Source organism: Oncorhynchus keta, chromosome 15, assembly GCF_023373465.1.
Source record: "Oncorhynchus keta strain PuntledgeMale-10-30-2019 chromosome 15, Oket_V2, whole genome shotgun sequence".
Lineage (NCBI taxonomy): Eukaryota > Metazoa > Chordata > Actinopteri > Salmoniformes > Salmonidae > Oncorhynchus > Oncorhynchus keta.
Window position 1 is genome coordinate 41978504 of NC_068435.1, and position 23865 is coordinate 42002368.

The 23865-nt window shown below is 42.0% G+C and overlaps 1 protein-coding gene across 4 annotated transcripts in view; it reads left to right on the plus strand.

Moving 5' to 3' along the window:
* The first annotated feature begins 264 nt into the window (after positions 1–264).
* LOC118394975 (uncharacterized) overlaps positions 265–23865 on the plus strand; it is a 37115-nt gene continuing 13514 nt past the window's right edge. For 3 of the 4 annotated variants that reach the window (XM_035788696.2, XM_035788697.2, XM_035788698.1), the window contains exons 1-7: positions 3670–3760; positions 3952–4008; positions 22680–22751; positions 22981–23052; positions 23356–23433; positions 23519–23590; positions 23727–23801. In XM_035788696.2, coding sequence (XP_035644589.2) covers positions 3758–3760; positions 3952–4008; positions 22680–22751; positions 22981–23052; positions 23356–23433; positions 23519–23590; positions 23727–23801 — 429 coding nt within the window. In that variant the 5' untranslated portion in view covers positions 3670–3757. Of the gene's footprint in view, positions 289–3669; positions 3761–3951; positions 4009–22679; positions 22752–22980; positions 23053–23355; positions 23434–23518; positions 23591–23726; positions 23802–23865 lie in introns of those variants that run through there. The other variant, XM_052464146.1, reaches the window with a different exon arrangement.

A 23865-nucleotide genomic window follows, 5' to 3' on the forward strand; every position in this document is an offset into this window, starting at 1 on the left:
TTTTTTTACAAGCACCCTCAACACCCCTACTTCCTGTGGCCATGGCCCGAAGGGATTCATGAAGTTATAAATATTCAAACTATTTTGGTTATAATTTTAAGGGATATTTTGATCTGTTGTGTCAGCCGAGATGCATTATTGACTGGGGGAAATACAATACTGTAAATTGTAAGCGGATGGTAAATTGCTCACGCGTTATTATGGGAGATTGCTTAACATTTGTTTTGACAGGATCGGAAAGGGCGATATGATGACATGCTGGATTTGGAGTGTGAGGGAGAAGTTATGGTTAGACTTGCACTGTTGAATAGCATCATTCTATTCTAATCTGAGTAGCCTACATATGTTTTCTTTAATCCAAGACACAGGACCAATCCCTCTGTGTAATTGTATAAGTCCTCTGTGAAAGAAGAACAGGGCTCCGGGCAGCCGAGCGGAAATGGAGGAAAACTCGCCTCCCTGCGGACCTGGCATCCTTTCACTCCCTCCTCTCTACATTTTCCTCCTCTGTCTCTGCTGCTAAAGCCACTTTCTACCATTCTAAATTCCAAGCATCTGCCTCTAACCCTAGGAAGCTCTTTGCCACCTTCTCCTCCCTCCTGAATCCTCCCCCCTCCTCCCTCTCTGCAGATGACTTCGTCAACCATTTTGAAAAGAAGGTCGACGACATCCGATCCTCGTTTGCTAAGTCAAACGACACCGCTGGTTCTGCTCACACTGCCCCACCCTATGCTCTGACCTCTTTCTCCCCTCTCTCTCCAGATGAAATCTCGCGTCTTGTGACGGCCGGCCGCCCAACAACCTGCCCGCTTGACCCTATCCCCTCCTCTCTTCTCCAGACCATTTCCGGAGACCTTCTCCCTTACCTCACCTCGCTCATCAACTCATCCCTGACCGCTGGCTACGTCCCTCCCGTCTTCAAGAGAGCGAGAGTTGCACCCCTTCTGAAAAAACCTACACTCGATCCCTCCGATGTCAACAACTACAGACCAGTATCCCTTCTCTCTTTTCTCTCCAAAACTCTTGAGCGTGCCGTCCTTGGCCAGCTCTACCGCTATCTCTCTCAGAATGACCTTCTTGATCCAAATCAGTCAGGTTTCAAGACTAGTCATTCAATTGAGACTGCTCTTCTCTGTATCACGGAGGCGCTCCGCACTGCTAAAGCTAACTCTCTCTCCTCTGCTCTCATCCTTCTAGACCTATCGGCTGCCTTCGATACTGTGAACCATCAGATCCTCCTCTCCACCCTCTCCGAGTTGGGCATCTCCGGCGCGGCCCACGCTTGGATTGCGTCCTACCTGACAGGTCGCTCCTACCAGGTGGCGTGGCGAGAATCTGTCTCCTCACCACGCGCTCTCACCACTGGTGTCCCCAGGGCTCTGTTCTAGGCCCTCTCTTATTCTGCTATACACCAAGTCACTTGGCTCTGTCATAACCTCACATGGTCTCTCCTATCATTGCTATGCAGACGACACACAATTAATCTTCTCCTTTCCCCCTTCTGATGACCAGGTGGCGAATCGCATCTCTGCATGTCTGGCAGACATATCAGTGTGGATGACGGATCACCACCTCAAGCTGAACCTCAGCAAGACGGAGCTCCTCTTCCTCCCGGGGAAGGACTGCCCGTTCCATGATCTCGCCATCACGGTTGACAACTCCATTGTGTCCTCCTCCCAGAGCGCTAAGAACCTTGGCGTGATCCTGGACAACACCCTGACGTTCTCAACTAACATCAAGGCGGTGTCCCGTTCCTGTAGGTTCATGCTCTACAACATCCGCAGAGTACGACCCTGCCTCACACAGGAAGCGGCGCAGGTCCTAATCCAGGCACTTGTCATCTCCCGTCTTGATTACTGCAACTCGCTGTTGGCTGGGCTCCCTGCCTGTGCCATTAAACCCCTACAACTCATCCAGAACGCCGCAGCCCGTCTGGTGTTCAACCTTCCCAAGTTCTCGCACGTCACCCCGCTCCTCCGCTCTCTCCACTGGCTTCCAGTTGCTCGCATCCGCTACAAGACCATGGTGCTTGCCTACGGAGCTGTGAGGGGAACGGCACCTCAGTACCTCCAGGCTCTGATCAGGCCCTACACCCAAACAAGGGCACTGCGTTCATCCACCTCTGGCCTGCTCGCCTCCCTACCACTGAGGAAGTACAGTTCTCAGCCCAGTCAAAACTGTTCGCTGCTCTGGCCCCCAATGGTGGAACAAACTCCCTCACTGACGCCAGGACAGCGGAGTCAATCACCACCTTCCGGAGACACCTGAAACCCCACCTCTTCAAGGAATACCTAGGATAGGGTAAGTAAGGGTAGGTAATCCTTCTCACCCCCCCCCCCCAAAAAAAAAGATTTAGATGCAAGTGGCTGTTCCACTGGATGCCATAAGGTGTATGCACCAATTTGTAAGTCGCTCTGGATAAGAGCGTCTGCTAAATGACTTAAATGTAAATGTAATACATAGGCTACCTAGCTCCAAGAATGTACTGTTAAGGAGTGTAGCCGACCCTTCCCAGTGGGCAAAACCTGATTTGAATCATGAAGTATTAGCTCGAACATCCCCCCCCAAAAAATGTACTGACCAGAATGAGATTTACACTACATGACCAAATATATGTGGACACGTGCTCTTCAAACATCTCATTCCAAAATCATGGCCATTAATATGTAGTTGGTCCCCGCTTTGTGGTGAAAACAGCCTACACTCTTCTGGGAAGGCTTTTCACTAGATGTTGGAACATTGCTGTGGGGACTTGCTTCCACTCAGCCACAAGAGCATTAGTGAGGTCTGGCACAATGTTATTGTATGCTGTAGCATTACGATTTCCCTTCACTGGAACTAAGGGGCCTAGCCCGAACCATGAAAAACAGCCACAACCCATTATTCCTCCTCCCTCAAACTTTACATTTGGCACTATGCATTTGGGAAGGTAGAGTTCTCCTGGCATCCTCCAAACACAGATTTGACCTTCGGACTGACAGATGTTAAATCTTGTTTCATCACTCCAGAGAACGCGTTTCCACTCCAGCCGTCGCTTGGCATTGCATATTGTGATCTTAGGCTTGTGTGCGGATGCTCGGCCATAGAAACCCATTTCAAGAAGCTTTCAACAAACTGTTCTTGTTCTGACTTTGTTTCCAGAGACGATATGTAACTCAGTAGTGAGTGTTGCAACCGAGGACAGGTAGGTGATTGTTACGCACTACGCGCTTCAGGACTCGGATGTCCTGTTCTGTGAGCTTTTGTGGTCTACCACTTCGCGCCTGAGCCGTTGTTGCTCCTTCACAGTAACAGCATTTACATTTGATCGGGGCAGCTCTAGCAGGGCAGACAATTGACAAACTGACTTGTTGGAAAGGTGGCATCATATGACGGTGCCACATAGTCCATTCTACTGCCAATGTCTGTCAATGGAGATTGCATGGCTGTGTGCTCGATTTTTATACACCTGTATGCAACAGGTCTGGCTGAAATAGGGTTTCCACATACTTTTGTATATTTAGTGTATTTTTCTGACCACCATACGACCAGCTGGTCATAATTCTGACCACTATATTAAGTGCTATATTTTGTAGTCTACTGGCCATAGGGTTACGTCAGTGCTTGGACGTCCCAAGGATCCCGTTTAGACTTTTCAAACAATCAAGTCCAGACAGAAACTATTCGGCACACCCTGCCTTTCAGCAACCACCAGCTAAGCGAGCAAATCGTATATTGCCATTAGTTCACAGACAAACAACCACTGCAGGCAGTCCTAATGGTAAGCGGTGGAGCACTGCTCACACTTGAAGCAACTCCTGTCATTTTGAATATTGGAACTATTATGGTTATACATTTAAGTGGTGTTAGCCGATGTATTATTTGTTGGGGGAAATACAATGTTTTAAATTGTAAACTGATGGTAAATTGCTCTCGAGTTAGCCTAACATTGGTTAACATTTGTGTTGACAGGATCTGAAAGGGCGATATGATGCTATGGTGGATTTGGAGTGTGAGGGAGAAGTTATGGTGAGCCTTGCACTGTTTAATAGCATAATTCTATTCTAATCTGAGTAGACTACATATGTTTTCTTTAATCCAAGAGCAAGGACCAATCCTTCTGTGTAATTTTATAAATCTGTGAATGAATGCATATAGGCTACCTAGCCCAAGAATGTACTGTTAAGGAGTGTATCCTACCCTTCCCAGTTGGTAAAACCTGACTGAATTACATAATATTCTTGTCGCAAACTGGTTGAAAATATATATATATATTTATTTCTTTACAGTTGGTCTTAATTGTGACCGATCTGACCAGCTGGTCATAATTCTGACCGTAATATTATGTAGCCTACTGGTCATAGTTAAGACCTCATAACCTGGTAATGGCCACCTGACTACAGTTTACCTACTGTAAAAGTATTGCAGAGGATAGTTGGATATTGAAAACACAATTCATCACATTTGTATTTGTTTCCATAGTCACCAAATTAAAGTTGAAATATCCAACATTCTTACATTTAAAACAGATCAAGCAATGGCAAGAACATATTTGGCACATCTGCATACAGTAATTGTTTCACAATTCACCCACATACATTACATGCATAGAAATACTGGGACACAGAGTATATAAAGGCTGATTGATTTATTTGATTGATTAATAAAAGTGGTATGACTGGTTAGATCCTCATCAAGGACCTCTGAGCACAGAAGGTGATCGGGAGCGTGGTTTCTCTCTCGAAGAGTTGTGCATTACAACTGTATCTTCCCTGAAGACATTTTTTTGGACTCTGCTAAAGTATTTCCATGGTACTAGTTGAAGAAGCTTGTGGCAGTTATCACTAAGTTATATCTTCAAAAAATAGCTACTTTTTTATGCAGACTTTGCATCCTCCTCCACCACGGTGGTCAGGGGCATATTTTAGGGCTTTCCAGAGGGCCCGCAACTCATTAACCTCCTACATTTTCTGGCTTTTCATGACACTTCAGCATACAAAGCGAAGAATATAAGTTAACGAATGGCATATTGTGGGCATGCAAGACACAACAGTAACGCAGAGTATAATATCTTTAAAAAGTCAGAATCTACAAAGAAATTCTCATTGTCTATGTCAAATGTCTCAACTGCTTACATTTACTTAGCAACTACAATGGAGCACACACACGAGTGGTAGCGAAGGCATGTTTGCTCCTCTGTCTCTTCATATTGAAGTGGGACATGAATTCATTGGTCATCAATCTGAAACATTTTAAGAAAGAGGATATCAATATTAGATAGTAGTTGGATAATTATAATTTTGAACTAATCTCTACATTTTAAAGTTTTGCTTAATGTTAATACATGTTGTAATATTCAAACAACTTTTTCTAAATGCACCACTCCGTATTCCTGAGGACATGGTCCGGGACAGAGGTTCCCCAAATTGAGGACAGCTTGGAAGTCTTAAACGGATACTTCAGGATTTTGGCAGAGGCCCGTTATCTATTTCCCCAGAGTTAAATTAACTATTGGATACCACTTGTCTGTATCCAGTATGAAGCATGTTAAGAACTAGTTTCCTGAGCCAATGTTAATTAGCGTTACCGCAATGCAAGCAGATATCCATAGACTTCCAGTCATTGAGCTATCTCTAGTCTGACTCTGGAGAAGTAGATAAAGGACCCGAAGTATCATTTAAAAAAAAATAAAGGTAAAGAGGCAATAAAATACAATATGAAAAATGGGAGAAACTTTACATGACTCACCAAGGGAGGTGTCTGTTGAATCAGGACACAAGGGTTTTGCACCTAAAAAAAAAGGCGAGTTAAAATAGGATTTTATTTGCTTTACACAGACTTATATTATTAGAAGCAGTGCTAATTTAAGTTGGATCTACTTACACTACACTCTTAGAAAAAAGGGTTCCAAAAGAGTTCTTTGGCTGTCCCCATAGGAGAAACCTTTTTGGTTCCGCATATAACTATTTATTTTGTTCCAGGTAGAACCCTTTTGGGTTCCATGTTGAACTTTGTGGAAAGGGTTCTACATGGAACCCAAAAGAGTACTACCTGGAACCAAAAAGGGTTATTCAAAGGGTTCTCCTACGGGGACAGCTGATGAACCCTTTTAGGTTCTAGCTAGCATCTTTATTGTTTTTGTGTAAGATCAAACAATCATGGGCAGCTGAATAGCATGTCTCTTGGGAAATCCAGTCTCAGTGAGACCTGATGCAGAGAAAATGTTAATGATCATCAGCATAGCTAGTACAACCCTACTGTAGTTTGTACAAAGCTGGTTAGTAGGAATAGTAGGAACACATTGAAGATCATAGTATCAAACAGAAAAAAAAAAAGAAAAAAAATTGCACAAAAAAAAAACTTACTGCCAATACTGGATTTAAGGAGTAGTGGTGCTGCTCTCTCCTTTTGTAGCAGAATAGGTCACTGGTAATGGAGTGGGCCATGCATTAGGTCATTGACATGTTTCAGGAACTGTAAAGACCGAGAGGAATCACGATTAACCATTACCTAAGGCCTTCACTTCACTAAGACTTTAGCCTAGCAAGTTCATTGACTGTTGCCCCTCAGCAGTCTGGCAGACATAGAGAGAGAGAGATTGACAGAGACAGAGAGGGCAAAACATATGCTATTTACATTTCTTAGTCAGCCGGCTGGATAACTTCTGTACTCCTTCCCTTTGTTCCCTCCTCCATCCTGGCATCAAAGCTAGAAGATTCCTGCAAAAAAAGTAACGTTGGAATGAGTGTTGAGGGGGAGCAGGGATAGGAAAACTGTATCCTATTCTGTAATCATCAGGAACTGATTTACTTATTTACAATGACGGCCTACCCCGGCCAAACCTGGACGACGCTGGGCCAATTGTGCGCCGCCCTATGGGACTCCCAATCAAGGCCAGATGTGATCTAGCCTGATATGCATACCTCCTTATTTAGCTACTAAAATTAAAATTAAATGACTGCAGGTATGTTAATTGCTTAAAAGCGTTAAGGGAAAATATAGTCATTTTCAGGGTCAAATTCAGGTGCAATAATTTTTGACTTATTTATGGGAATAAATGTGATTAAAAATAGGGTTGTGTAAATCCTGGTGGATTGTAGTAGGGTATTGAAAGAAAAAAGACAGACCTAAGTGTTGTTAAATTCTGAAAAATGTAGTTAGTCGTATTAGAACATCAAAACAGCATTCAGTGGAACAGAAGAAACACACAGCACAATAAACAGTGCAATTAGCTAACACTGACAAAATATTACCATGAGAAGCCAACACACAGTAAGCTATCAGATATCATGAATTAAACCACCATTATTTAATTGTTCTGCAGTTTTACGGCAAATCATCTTTTGTTAGGGTATCCTGTATTATTGTACATGGGGCGGCAGAGTAGCCTAGTGGTTGGACGAGTAACCGGAAGGTTGCAAGTTCAAATCCCCGAGTTGACAAGGTTCAAATCTGTCGTTCTGCCCCTGAACAGGCAGTTAACCCACTGTTTCTAGGCAGTCATTGAAAATAAGAATTTGTTCTTATTAACTGACTTGCCTAGTTAAATAAAGGTCAAATATACGGCTTGCCACAGCAAACATTACTATGGAGGTCAATTTGACAAATGAAAAAATCTTACATGCTGGTACCTAGAACAAATTTTATGGAAGTGAATGTGCACTTTCAAATTGGATGGACTGCAAACTACAAAAAACACTGTCATAGCCTGTAGTAAAAGCAAAAGTATCAGAGATTCTCTAAATTAGGGACCATCTCTGATAGCTATAGGACCAGAGACTGTCACAAATGTTTGCTTTTATTTTACCTTTCAAATTCACTGAATTGGAGGTGAAATATCAAATTTTTTATTTTAAAAAATATCACTGCTCAAATAAATAAAGGGAACACTAAAATAACACATCCTAGATCTGAATGAATGAAATACTTTTTTCTTTACATAGTTGAATGTGCTGACAACAAAATCACAATTATCAATTCAAATCAAATGTATCAACCCATGGAGGTCTGTATTTGGAGTCACACTCAAAATTAAAGTGGGAAACCACACTACAGGCTGATCCAACTTTGATGTAATGTCCTTAAAACAAGTCAAAATTAGGCTCAGTAGTGTGTGTGGCCTCCACGTGCCTGTATGACCTCCCTACAACGCCTGGGCATGCTCCTGATGAGGTGGCAGATGGTCTCCTGAGGGCACCTCCTCACAGACCTGGACTAAAGCATCCGCCAACTCCTGGACAGTCTGTGGTGCATGGAGCGAGACATGATGTCCCAGGTGTGCTCAATTGGATTCAGGTCTGGGGAACGGGCGGGCCAGTCCATAGGATCAATGCCTTCCTCTTGCAGGAACTGCTGACACTCTCCAGCCAACCGCACCAGCATATGGTCTCACAAGGGGTCTGAGGATCTCATCTCGGTACCTAATGGCAGTCAGGCTACCTCTGGCGAGCACATGGAGGGCTGTACGGCCCCCCAAAGAAATGCCACCCCACACCATGACTGACCCACCGCCAAACCGGTCATGCTGGAGGATGTTGCAGGCAGCAGAACGTTCTCCACGGCGTCTCCAGACTCTGTCACGTCTGTCACATGTGCTCAGTGTGAACCTGCTTTCATCTGAAGAGCACAGGGCGCCAGTGGCTAATTTGCCAATCTTGCAAGGAATGTCTCTTTTTAATGCCATTTTTCCCCATTGGAGGTAGTGTAAGTTTGAACAACATAGCCTAGAGTAGTTTGAACAGCCTGTTTAGTGCCCTGCCTGGATAAGAATATGCTTATTTATCAGATTAAGAATGAGTTGCCAATTCCTTATACAATTGCACATTTATAAAACACATACTAGACAGCTAGTACATAAGTCTGTGGCTAAAATACTGCTAGAGGTACATGGAACCGCATTGCCACACGCAACAAACTGAGCATTCATTTTCCACAATCATGTTCATTGACACCCGTCTGCTCTGTTAAAAATGTTGGGAGTTGAGACATAAGGGTATTGTTAAGTTCTCCTTTATTACAGTAAAATAATGGCAATATGTTTGGGTGTCCATATAACCAATTATGTCACACCAACCCTCAAATGCAAATAGCGAGTTGAAACTGCTTGTCAGACAGGATAGTCTTTCATCTTTGTTGTTGTGAGTAGCAGGGGGTGGGGCTTGGTGTCTGTGTGTGAGTGGGAAGGTGCACAGATCCCCCAGCACAAAAGGGGCGAAGGAGACGAGACCAAAAAGACAAAACACACAAAAAAAAACAAAAAAAATGAAACCTCAATTCTTGTGGTACAGGTGTTTGGAACATACTGAAACATACATTTGAATTCATTCGATATATCACCCAGCAGCAAAGATTTCAAAGTAACGATAACACATCTTGACACTCAGTCCATTTTCCAGAAGGCAAGAACAGTGCCATGCGCATTGAAGGAAGCTGTGGACAACGAGTTGGATATGCTCGAGGAAACAAAGATGACCAAATTCGTTCCAAAGAGTAACGATTATAAGGCCACCATCAACCAGAGTGTGAAAGAGGCTTATCCCTTACCAAGCACAGCGAGGGACTTAAAATCGCTCAACCTGCTGGATGTACATCAGTCAGCAAGTTGGATCCCTTGCACGCCTACCAGTTGGATGCAGATTCTGAGAAAAACCTGACAATCAACACTCACCTTGGGCTGTGCAAGTATTGTCGCCTTAGCCACGGTGTCTCAAGTGCTACTTACCTTTTTTTAGTTGGTCATGGACCTACAAGGAATCACTGCACTGATCTCCCACATCATGGACAACAGATAATAAAACCCCATTGTGTTTGCTTTGCGGACACTATTGGACACAGAAAAGAACTAGGCCCAGATTGAAAAAGAGGCCCTGCCAATCTTCGGAGTCAAGAAATTACATAAGTATCTATACGGACAAAAGTTCATGTTGATTACAGACCAAAAGCCTCTTCTGGCTATCTTGGGAGTCTGCTGCAAGTCTGCTGTTCTAACCTTAGCAGCATTGAGAATGCAAAGATGGCACTCCTACTCATGCCGAACGACGACATCGAATACAGAAAGTCATCTGTTCACAGTAACACGGACGTGTTGTCAGGACTACCAAGAGAAGACAAAGACATCACAGCTGAGGGGGGAAGCATATTATACTTCTCACATGTGGATGAGCTGCCAATTTTTGCAAAATACTGAACAAAGTACAAGAAAAGATCCTCTACTCAGCAAAGTGTGGCTCACAGTAAATGGGTGGCCATGCTACGTGACAGGTGAAACCATACTACACGAGTTGTCTAAACATCCTGGCACCTGTCGCATGACAGCCTTAGCCCGTAGCTACATCTGATGGCCAGAGTTGGACAGTGACATTCGGAAGGAAGTGCAGAGTTTCCAAATCTGCCAAACAGTACAGAAGATGCTGGCTGTCGCACCACTTCACCCTTAGAGAATTCCCATTCGTTTCACTGAAAAGGACAAGCAGAACTTTTTAGAGATCATCAACAGCTATTCAATGTGTTTGGAAGTTATTCACGTGACATCAGCAAACCTCATCAAAAAGCTACAAAGGCTGTTCGCAGCCTACAGATCGTGCAAAAAAAATCATCCCAGACAAATGGACCCCAGCTGGTCTCTTCAGATTTGAAACAATTCCTGAAAAACAATGGCATCAAGCAGACCCTTCTTCCCACCTACCATCCCGCCTCGAACAGCCAGTACTTAATTTGTGTAACATATACGCTGGGAGTCAGGAAGCAGGTGCAGAAGGTGAGTTTAATGATAAGAAGGTGTACTGAGTGTGACCAAAACTGCCTGATTACTGGGGGCTAAATAAAGGGAAAGTAATCAAGGAGATGAGGCCAGGTGTGCATAATTGGGAGCAGGTGTTCGTAATGATGGTTGCCAGGACCAGTGGTTAGTAGACCTGCGACATCGAGCGCTGGATCCACCTCTCCTTTTTGGACTGTTTCATTTCGGGAACTATTTGGCCAGAGCCGGTACCTGTTTTTTTTCTTTATTTTTGCAATGTAAAAATTCCTGATATTGTTGTGTTGATTCGGGTTGGCCAGGGCTTAAAGTTTGCTCAACATTGTAGCCTGTTAGACACCAACACGTGGCCATGTGAGAAGCAGGCCTGTGTCTCTCACAGACCTGGAACAAGATTCACATTCTATGATCTCTCTCCCAATAGACATGAATTTGCCTGAAACTCTCCTCTCTCCAGCGTTGCACTTCATAATTTATGTCCTTATAGAATCATAGCTGCGCAAAGGGTTCGGGGGGAGGGGGGTCCGCAGCACCCCTGATAGAGTTACTGATGTCTGTTCAGAAATAAATTAAAAATTCAGAATAGCATATAATTTAACCAAAATATTTGATCAACTTCTAAATAGGCTTTTTGTTTTACAAAAGAGAGAGAGAGACTTATGGCACTAGTGCATCGGCCATCACCAGCCAGTGAGCTGCGGTGAGTCAGTGAAATTGAAAAGCTTAAGACACATTGTAGGCTACACTATGAGGAGGAAATATGTGTCTCCATATGCCTAGGCAATTGATGGATTTAAGACAAGGTTGTTTTCATAGATCTCAGTTTGTCAATGTCAAAGTAGCCTGTCATTTCGAATTCCGAGTTGGATGACCGTTCAAAACGAATTTTCCCAGTTGGAGCAAATGTTTTCTTCCCGACTTCCCTGTTGTCTTGAACACACTGACGTTGGAAGTCGGAGCTTAAAAAGATTATGCCAAAGTCTCCAGTTATGTAGGATTGCATGAAATGCGTTTATTAAAGGCCACATTTTTCCTCAGACTCTAGGCCACTAAAAATGGTATCCATGTGTGACTTTACTGCTCTATGCCACTATGCAAATGCGATGATAAGGTGATCTCCTTTTTCCGGTACCTCAGAGGTCCCTAGGTCAGTGTTTACAACTTCCATGCAGTGACCCTTTAAAGATTCACTGGACATTTGAGAAGCAGTGCTGAAGGTCAGCAGCACTCCATATTTGGTTTTCACCTGGTTGAGTGTTTCAAATCTCTCATCCACTCTCTCACAGAAGAGTCGACCACAATGTTGAAGTAGTTTACTTCAAGGTTTTTCAGTGCGTCAGTCACTGGTTCATCAGGAGCCTCATAGCTGAAATTCCTCTGGCTGTTTCTCAATCTCTTCTCTTTCAGAACAGCCTCCACATTCATTTCTTAATAAATACTTTTGGCTGTTGTCTGGGCCTCAGAATCCAGTTATGTACTGAGGGAGGCCTTTGCATTTGAGATTAAATTCACTGCGATATCCAACTGCATTGAGGTGGATTAGAGGAGCTTGTTCACCTTGTTTGTCATTGTCAGTATCTCACCCCATACGACACAGAAAATCAAGTAGCGGTAGAACCCAACTTCCTCTGCAAGTGCTTGTGCCTCCACTTTGGCCACAGGATCGTTGATCGTCTGTCTGGCTTCCAGTAATGCCTCCCGAACTTCTGAAGCCCGATACCTGTTTGCATGAACACTTTGGAGCCTATTCTCCCATCTTGTGTCACTTCCATGACTTGTGTCACTCCACACATCTTTGTGTGCCAGCTGAGAAGGTGAAGAGCTTTTGCACATGCCCAAAAAACCCATCTGCATCTTTTGAAGATTTGGCAGCATCTGCAATGACAAGGTTTAGAGTATGTGCTCCACATGGGATGAACATGGTTCTGGGATTTCTTTTGAGCAGTCTGGCTTGTACTCCTTGGTGCTTGCCCTTCATTTTGGGCCCCACTATCATAAGCTTGCCCTCCAATCTTCAAATGGAATCAACTCGTTCAGCTTATCTAAGATGACGGTGGACAGATTCAAGCCTGTTGTAACCTCAACATTCACAAAGCCAAGGAAGTGCTGCTTGATCTCTGGCTTTCCCTTTAAAGCCACGCTTCTCAGAATAATGGACATTTGCTCCTGGTGACTGTCAGGTGTACAGTCCAAGAGAGAAGTACATTGAGTCTCTTACATGAGTCACTATTGCTTCCAGAAGCTTGTCGCGCTCATACTGTGTGCGCTTCCCAAGGTAATGAGCATGTGTGTCTCCATCTTTAAATTTTGCTGAGATGATTTTCCATAACTGGGTCAAATTTTGCCAGTAATTCAACCTCTTTTAGGAAATCTCCATTATCTGGTTGGAAGAGCTTGTCTGATGAACTCCTGAATGCTATGTTTCTTTCAGCCAGAGACTCGGTGATACTCATTAAACATGCATGAACATCCAGCCATTTCTTTCAGCCTCCAAATTTGTCATTTGTATCTGGTCAAGAGTCTGTCCCCGACTTAGGCGCAGATCAAGTTCTCCACTTAACCATATTATCTGTGTTCAGGACTACCCTCACGGTGTTTCAGAATGGTGTTGATATTTGACCAGTCATTCACGCCTTCCTTTATTATTTTGTAGGCTTTTGTAGAAAAGAGCTTACAGCAAAAACAATACACAGCGTTGTTTTAGATTGAGTGTGAAAAGCCAGCTCCTGGTAATCTATTCCCCATTTGACAACTGTCTCTGTAATAAGCCTGAATGGAAACCTTTTCTAGACTTGTCTGGACCTCTGCGCACTAACTTGGTCCTCAGTCTGTTAAGCAGCAACTGTTCTATTCGGGTCTGAGTTGTTTGTATCTGATGGTGGCTGGATGTGGATCAACTGAGTCTGCTTGTACTGGCTGATGATCCAGCATCTCCTTTACTGACATAGCACCTGTAAATTTAAGCTGCATATCAGGCCCATTCAGGCTCGCCCCATGGACCTCCCGGTCGCAGCCAGCTGCGACAGAGCCTGGGCTCGAACCCAGAGTCTCTGGTGGCACAGCTAGCGCTGCAATGCAGTGCCTTAGCCCACTGTGCCACTGCTTTCCATTTTGCATTAGTCCAGAGTTGTAACTAAACCTTGATTGAGAGACTAGATAATCATTGCCTTGTTTTAAAATTATGTGCGCCTATGAGGAGTGCAATCACTCATATATTGTCTGGACTGGTCCCCACAGAGGTTGCTGCTGGAAAGCGCAAGTTTCATTTTGTGCACTCGCATATGAACTCATGTTCGCGCACGACACAGTTATCCTTTCCGAGCTGCAGTTTATAAACACCATTACCCGTTGGCGTTTATCAAAAGTAATAAATAGTTGTATTTCACTCTCACTTTTGTCAGGCACAAAGTCACAGAACACAGCCCTGGAAGTGGCTGGCAAGCGAGACACAGACAGACCAAGAGATATCACTGCCCAGCTAGGTTAGCAAGACAGACTAGAGAGAGATGCACTGCAAGCTAGCACATCAACTTATCATCACTGTTAACATCAAACTTGGAGAGGAGAGAACATAAGTTTACCTGATTGCTCTTTCCACAATTCACTGTGGGTTTTTTTCTCTTTTTGTGACCAGAAGGATAGTTCTGCCGCATCCTCTCATCGAAGTTGTAAATATTGACACGAAGGGGAGACGGGGCCCTTGCGTAATTTGCAGGGCCCTACACAACTTGCGTATAGGGCCGCCCGGCTCTGCCCAACAGACCGCTCCAGTCCTGACCACTCACCAATGTTCCCACACAGCAACCTCAGCCCAAGTCAAGTTGCTCAACCAGCACTGGAAACTGGAAACTTACCAGCTCCAGTGAACTCAAAGATTGCCACGAAAGTCTGCAGAGCGCAGGTACCCTGAAAGGATCTGTATGGTTCCTAGAAAACTTGACCTGTAAATAAACTGAAACAAAAGAGTGCTCAGTTAAGAGACTGAGTTCAAAGATTAGAAAATAAAAAACTAGACAAAAGGTCAAAGGAGACGTTCTTAGTTCAAAAAAATCTTTAAAAAGAAAATCAAAAGCATAAAAAAATTAATAAAAAAATGTAAAAACCCGACCTCAAATTTGTATCTCAAACAGACCGTTGAGAAAATGATTGCTTTTGCCTCAGAGGATGTCATGAACTGGCCAATCAGCGATCTACTGTCGTTGTAAGGACAGACGCTGGAAGACGAGAAGCAAGTACAGGGAGTGAAGCTTTAATGAAAAAACAGGAAACAAACCACGAAGAGCGTCTGGACAAGGGAAATATAACGACATTAATGCTGACACGGGGATCAAACTGAGGAATAGACAGATATAGAGGAGGCAATCAATAAAGTGATGGAGTCCAGGTGAGTCCAATGTAACGATGGTGACAGGTGTGTGTAATGATGGACCGTCTAGCGCCCTCGAGTGCCAGAGAGGGGGAGTGGGAGAAGGTATGACAGTTGTTGGGGTACGCCCACACCATTCCAACACACAAGCTGCTATTCAACGTACCCAATAAAAAAAAGTTGGAAGTAAAACTATTTATCTTTAATTGTAATGAATTATTGGTCATATTTCATAGAAATCTGGAAGGACAGTTACTGTAGGGTAAAAAGTGTCATAGATTGGTCTTTAATACCACTTTAATACCACTAATTCCACACCAGCGTAGCCTGAAAATATTTTTCCTATCACAGATTGCCAGAACAATCCTCACATAGTATTTGAAGAAAGGAAAAACCCACACTCACTGAAATATTCTTTACATTTTAATGTACTGTATATATTTATTTTTTTGCAGGACAAATACAAAACAAATGGACCTCGTTTCGGTGGCAGCCTTCATCAGCATTCTCACATAGTAACTTCATTGGGAGGAAGGATGTTTGACGTGCTTTTACTTTTTTTTTCATACCTTCATTTATTCAAACATAAAGAATATTAATACTATATTGGTATCTCAAAAGCACCCCTTTAGACATATTGTTTGTGACAATATACTCTTCAAACATGTCAAATGTTCATTGTGGGGGCTCTGGTACTTTTAATGATATGACCCATTTTATACAGTGCCTTCAGAAAGTATTCATACAAAAATATCTAATTTGCATAACTATTTACACCCGAGTCAATACTTTGTAGAAGCACCTTTCTATTACAACTGAGTCTTTTTGGGTAAGTCGCTATGAGCTTTGCACACCTGGATTGTACAATATTTGCCCTTTTTTATTTTATTTTTATTCTTCAAGCTCTATCACGTTGATTGTTGATCATTGCTAGACAGCCATTCTCATGTCTTGCCATAGAGTTTCAAGCTGATTTAAGTTAAAACTAACTAAGCCACTCAGGAACATTCAATGTCATCTTGGTAAGCAAATCCAGTGTAGATTTGGCGTTGTGTTTTAGGTTTTTGTCCTTCTGAAAGTTGAATTAGTCTTCCAGTGTCTGTTGGAAAGCAGACTGAACTAGGTTTTCCTCTGAGCATATAGCTTTATTCGGTTTATTTCCCCCCCTAAAAAACTCCCTAGTCCTTGCTGATGACAAGCATACCCATAACATGATGCAGCCACCACCATGCTCCAAATATGAAGAGTGTACTCAGTATTGTGTTGAATTTTCCAAACATAATGCTTTGTATTCAGGATAAAAGGCTCATTTATTTGCCACCTTTTTTTCAGTATTACTTAAGTGCCTTGTTGCAAATAGGATGCATGTTTTGGAATAGTTTTATTCTGCATGCTTCCTTCTTGTCACTCTTTCATTTAGGTTAATATTGTAGAGTAACTACAATGTTGTTGATCCATCCTCTGTTTTCTCATATCACAACCATTAAACTCTGTAACTGTTTTAAAATCCCCGTTGGCCTCATGGTGAAATCCCTGAGCAGTTTGCTTCCTATCCAGCAACTGAGTTAGGAAGGACACCTGTATCTTTGTAGTGACTGGGTGTATTGATACACCATCCAATAGCCTAATTAATAACTTCACCATGCTCAAAGGGTTATTCAGTGTCTGCTTTTTATGTATGTAACTTTTTTACACATACCAAACGATGCCCTTCTTTGCAAGGTATTGAAACACTTCTGGTCTTTGTGGTTGAATCTGTGCTTGAAATTCACTTCTAGATTGAGGAACCTTACAGATCATTGTATGTGTGGGGTACAAAGATGGGGTAGTTTTTCAAAAAATCATGTTAACCCTTATTATTGAACAGGAAATGACTCCATGCAACTTATTGTGCGATTTGTTAAGTATATTTTTACTGCTGAACTTATTTAGGCTCACCATAACATAGGGGTTGAATACTTATTGACTGAAGACATTACAGATTCACTTTTTCATTAATTTCAAAACTGTATTGTGTGTAGATCAGTGACACAAATCTAAATGTAATCAATGTTACATTCAGGCTGTCAAAGGGTGTAAATAATTTCTGAAGACACTGTACACAGAAATGGACATAATGGGCTCTATTTTCGGCTGGCGTAAGTGAGCACAATTATCAAATGCATGCTTGTTTGCAATTTCGACCTTTTACAGCAGTTGTTCTTCTACACTGAACAAAAATATAAATGCAACATGTAAAGTGTTGGTCCCATGTTGTTTCATGAGCTGAAATAAAAGATCCCAGAAATGTTCCATATGCACAAAAAGCTTATTTCTCTCAAATGTGTTCACATCCCCGTTGGTGAGCATTTCTCCTTTGCCGAGATAATCCATCCAGCTAACAGGTGTGGCATATCAAGAAGCTGATTAAACTTCTTATGGCTGCAATCCCATTAACGGGAGCGATATGTCAGCCAGTGAAAGTGCAGGGCGCCAATTTCAAAACATCAAATCTCAATTAAAATTCCTCAAACATACATGTATCTCATAACATTTTAAAGCTAATCTCGTTGTTAATCCCATCAGTGTCCGATTTCAAATATGCTTTACAGCAAAAGCACCGCAAACGATTGTTAGGTCACCACATAGCTACAGAAAAACACAGCAATTTTTCCAGCAAAAGATTTCAGACAGTCACAAAAACCACAAATAGAGAAAATGAATCACTAACCTTTGATCATCTTCATCAGATGACACTCGTAGGACTTCATGTTACACAATACATGTATGTTTTGTTTGATAAAGTTAATATTTATCAAAATATGAGTTTACATTGGCGCGTTACATTCACAAATTCCAAAAGCATCCAGTGATTTTGCAAAGCCACATCATTAAAACAGAAATACTCATCATAAATGTAGATGATAATATAAGTTATACCCATGGAATGATAGATATACCTCTCCTTAATGCAACCGCTGTGTCAGATTTCAAAAAAACTTTACGGAAAAAGAAACCCATGCAATAATCTGAGACGGCGCTCAGAAGTAAAAATCACAATAGCCGCAACGATGGCGCCAACATAAACAAGAAATTGCGTGATAAATATTCCCTTACCTATGATCTACATCAGAAAGCACTCCAGGAATCGTTTGGTATATCGTTTGGTATACATATCCAAACGCTCATTCTGGTCAGCGTTGCATCGGACAAAAACTTTAAAGTTATATTACAGGTCGAAGAAACATTTCAAACTAAGTACAGAATCAATCATTAGGATGTTTTTAACATATAGCTTCAATAAAGTTCCAACCGGAGTATTCCTTCGTGTCTTCATGAGCAATAGAACGCAAGTGGGTTCCATGAGGAATAAGCGTGATCAGAAAATGCCTGACTGCCAGTCACCTGATAGATTCTGCTCTCATTCAGTCCCACAACGTAGAAGTCTCATTCAAATTTCTATTGATGGTTGACATCTAGTGGAACCCCTAGGCAGTGCAACATCATTAATATCTCAAGGGGATTTCATTTTGGACTCTGGTGAATACATACTAAACTCAGATTTCTCACTTCTTGTTTTGATTTCTCCTTAGGATTTTGCCTGCTATATGAGTTCTGTTATACTCACAGACATCATTCAAACAGTTTTAGAAACGTTAGTGTTTCCTATTCAATACTAATAATAATATGCATATATTAGCAACTGAGACTGAGGAGCAGGCCGTTTACTTTGGACAACTTATTCATCCAAGCTACTCAATACTGCCCCCCAGCCATAAGAAGTTAAACAGCATGATCATTACACAGGTGCACCTTGTGCTGGGGACAATAAAAGGCTTCTCTAAAATGTGCAGTTTTGTCACACAGCACAATGCCACAGATGTCTCAAGTTTTGAGGGAGCGTGCAATTGGCATGCTGATTGCAGGAATGTCCAGCAGAGCTGGATGTCCAGCAGAGAATTTGATGTTAATTTCTCTATCATAAGCCACTTCCAATGTCATTTTAGAGAATTTGGCAGTATGTCCAACCAGCCTCACAACCGCAGACCCACCTGTATGGTGTTGTGTCGGGGCAGCTGTTCGCTGATGTCCACGTTGTGAACAGAGTGCCCCATGTTTGGCGGTTGGGTCATGGTACAGTATGGGCAGGCATAAGCTACAGACAATGAACACAATTAGCATTTTATCGATGGCAATTTGATTGCACAAAGATACCGTAACGAGAGGCCCATGTCATTGAGCATGTTTGGGATGATCTGCATCGACGTGTACGACAGCGTGTTCCAGTTCCCGCCATCATCCAGCAACTTTGCACAGCCATTGAAGAGGAGTGGGACAACATTTCACAGGCCACAATCAACAACCTGATCAACTTTATGCAAAGGAGATGTGTCGTGATGCATGATGCAAATTGTGGTCACACCAGATACTGACTGGTTTTCTGATCCACGCCACCACTTTTTGTTGAAGGTACTATATCTGTGACCAACAGATGCATATCTGTATTCGGTAACATCTTTGAAAATATTGTATGTTGCGTTTTTTTATATTTTTGTTCAGTATATTTTCAAACCCTAGCGCCAGGATTGATAATGTACCTGTTTTATATAAGCTCGCTTGCGCTAAGGTGAGAGGGGTGGCAATATCTGAGCTGTGTCCTTAAAATCATGTGCCAAAGTTCCAATTTCAGTTTTCATTGGTGGGGATATTTAAAACCAGCCTAAAGCTGGTTTTAGCAGTAACGTCGTTGATTATGGCATGGATTTTGACAACGGAAGCGCAACCTTTCCAACCGTGACGCACAGTGCCCATATGCACATGGAACAAGAGAGAGATGTGCTTTTTTGTGCCTGTAAAAATTGAAAACAACTGTTTTTTTTCCACCATTTTTTGTTTAATTTAATTAAAAACCACGCATAGCTTCCCCTCTCAATATGAAGGCAGTTTTTTTGGTCATGCCCAATCCATTTGTCAAGTAGTCAAAACTATAGACCATAAAGTGTTTAGCTCATGATACCGCTTTGAAGTAAATCTTAATTACCAAAGCTTTATTAAAAGTTCAAGTTCGGCAGCAGCCAAACATCCCCTTTTTATCCATGTAGGCTATTACGTTATTGTAGCCAGCTCCTGTTATTATTTTGGATGTGTGTAAAAACTTCCATGTTGGCCACACGTGTCAAACTCATTCCACCAAGGTGTGTGTCTGTGGGTTTTCGCTCCTCCCTTGTACTTGATTGATGAATTAAGGTCACTAATAACTAAGGAACTCCCCTCACCTAATTGTCTAGGGCTTAATTGAAAGGAAAAGCAAAAACCCGCAGACACTAGGCCCTCCATGGAATTAGTTTGACACTCCTGATGTAGACTATATGCCCATCATGGAACGAGATATGAGATAATCTGGTGACACTGGTATTTGGAAACATTGAAGTTATTTTCCTCTAACAATTGCTTGTTTTCCATTTAACTCGAAAAAAACTATTACAACACTGTTGACTGTCAACACTTCAAACATATTGAGCAAACACTGCATGTTTTTTTTGTTGCATTTGCTGTCACTCTTTATGCAATTTAACAGAGTGTAGTATCAATCCACAATGGACTAGGATGAGAATATTCTGTGCCCCCAGCCAAATTGGAGTTGATGACGATGCAAAGACCTACAGAACTTGAGACAAAAACATGCATTATTAAGCCATGGAAAGCCTTGATTGGCCAGTGAGTGGCCAAGTCCTCCTCACACCTACAACTTCATCAACCTTCATCAAAACCCAGAGCGTTTGCGCCACCGCCAGCTATTGCGCTCATAATAATGGATGTGAAATCAGCAAAAATATTTCTGACACACCTGGACCTATAGCGCTACCACCAGTGCTTAGATTTACCATTGCGTTAGGTTTGTTAAAATGGAGCCCTATAAGTCATTAACCAATCACAACCCTCCTTTAGGATTGCACATTCAGCCAATCACCAGCAGAAGGAGTTCCCTTTGAATCCATTTTCCCATTCACTGTGTTGGTGGTGCTCATAAAATGTATCATACCTTCAAAATTAGTCTAGAGCCAACTCTGGACATTTGATGTACTTGTAGATTATATTGTTCCAAACAATGTCTTGAAATTAACACAAAAAAAGTTGTACATTTGAGATATTCATATTTTGAATGTTGAATAAATGAATGTGAAATACTAAATCTGAATCAAGACCTTCTCCATATGTTAGAGCCCACTATAAGGAGTATAATGACACCAAGATGTTGTCTGTATCATGTACGGTTCACAGATCATAGGGTCTTACAGGAGACATGTATAGGTCTAAAAAGGGCCCAAAATGTCCACTTTCATCATGATTTCCTAAAAAATGGTGACACAATATATATTTCTACCAGGGGAGAACTACTGACCCTGTCTTTGAAGTTACGGTTGTTGAGCGGTACTGCAGGTATCTAGTGGAAAACAGGATCCCCATTATAGTGAATGGAAAAATTGCAATCTCGTGGTCAATTTTCGTGTAAAAAAAAAATATATATATATATATATATATATATATTCAAAGACAATCGTGGTACCAATTGTTTCTTGTAATACACCAGATTCTTGAAAATATTCTTTAAAAATTGCACACAGATGAAGTTATATGGATAATTTAGTTGCTAAGGGCAGCCTGCAGTACCTCAGTCGGCTTTCAACTTCAGTTATTCAATGAGAGGGTGCAGCACTGAACTTGTCTGCAACGTCACTTTCTGGTGTAGCTCAAACGAAGCATGTTATGTCTCCATGAGACGCAATCTTAACTGACTTAATTTGTCTTCAAAGCGCTATTGGCCGCAGTCCAAACGCAAAGTAGACAGCCCTCGGCCCTTGAATGGCGTTTTACATCGTCACATCCGAGTGTACTTCAAATGTCCCTTGCTCAAGCGAGGGAGAGTGATGATCGGAGAAGCAACCTAAAGCTATTAATGTACCTAGCAAGCTAACGTAGCTAGCTATCACTCCTGTCATCTAGGTAGCTACAGTTACCCATAGCTGGCTAGCTAGTTTTATAGTTTGGGTAATTTATTCCAATACATTTCAGAATTACACAAAATATGTTTATGAAGCTAGCTACGTTGTATAGGCTCCTTCCTATGAGACTAAGCCAATTTGAGTGTCATTCTCATTTGCCAACTGTAAAATCAATGTCATCTATATATTTTCTTTAGCAAGCTAGCGTCATAATTATGTCTCACATGCTGAAAATGCAGCCGTGTTGATTACGTTTGACATTTCGTGGCCACCAGAGTTTGACACAACTACAGTTTGCATTAAACTGTGGGTCTTGTTATCAAAGTTCTTCACTCTCTAACTTGAGGGCCGAGGGGGCGATGTTTGTTTGTGAATTGGACCTCCACTTAATTAAGTTGGCAATCAAACTACATCCAATTTTGACGGGGATCTCCAAGGGAAAGTAGCTAGGGCGACGGCTGAGGGGGTAAAATTAACTTGTTTGGACTGCAGCCATTGAGTCTTTAAATAGGAATGAATGGTGTCACGTGATCGATGGCTTTGTCCATTCATATATACAGTCATTGATTTCTACTCTTTCCCCACTCTTTCCCAGGAAAAAGGAGGAAAATTCAGTGGGATGTTCAAAAGATCCTCCAAACCAGCAGAACACTCAGTACCTGTGCAGGTGATAATGATGTCAATATATTAAACTATTACAATGTATCTACATCTTGATTTGATGAAGTCTGACTGTATTGACTTAACATACATCCTATTGATAGGATCATTTGTCTGTAAACACTGAGCTCTCAGCCAGCAATGTCAGCCTCAACAACAACACTAAGGTATGTGTGAGGCTGGGGGATTGATTGATTGGGCAAAATTATCAACTTGCCTCCTACTTTTTTTTCCAGGAGAAAGGAGGGATGTTCAAAGGAATTTTAAAGAAGTCTCCCAAGCCTTCCCAAGATGTAACACATGCTCAGGTGTGTGTGTCCATGTCTCAAGGCTTAAAAATCCTTCTTTAACCTGTCTCCTCTCCTTCAGCTACACTGATTTGAAGTGGATTTAACAAGTGACATCAATAAGGGATCATACTGTAGCTTTCACTTGGATTCACCTGGTCAGTCTGTGTCATGGAAAGAGAAGGTGTCCTTAATGTTTTGTATACTCCAGTGTATATTATCTTAACTGATATGTTTCAGTAATTGGAGGATATTGTATGAAAAATGTTTTTATGCACAAGTATATGTATTTTTAGAACACATGTACTGTTTACTGTGTCTTAGGATCATTTGTCAACAGACAGTGAGCTTTCATCCAGGCGAGGCAGCGATGACAGTCTCATTGTCAATATCAACACTAAGGTTTGTCTTCAGTTAACAGATTCCTCATTTGACTATTTCCAATGGCATACAGTAGGATCACCACTGACCTGCCCTTATTTTACAGGAGAAGGGGGGAGTGTTCAGTGGAATGTTTAGAAAGTCCCCCAAGCCCCTGGGGGCTAGGACACATTCTCAGGTGAGTCTCTTCAGAGGTATAGTTTACCTAACAGAAACTGTAAACAACCTTGTAACGGAATAGTCGTTTTTCACGTGGCAACATTGATAGTCACAGGTAAACCTAAAATGCATATTGTCATCTTTGTGTCTTTTAGGGTAATCTGGATGACCTATCTACTCACAGTGATCTCTCAGCCAGCACTGCCAGTCTCTCGGAAAAGACCTCGAAGGCGAGTCTTACCCATAAACTTAGCATAGTCCTCATTTTACTTTTATGATTTCTGCTTCACGTTG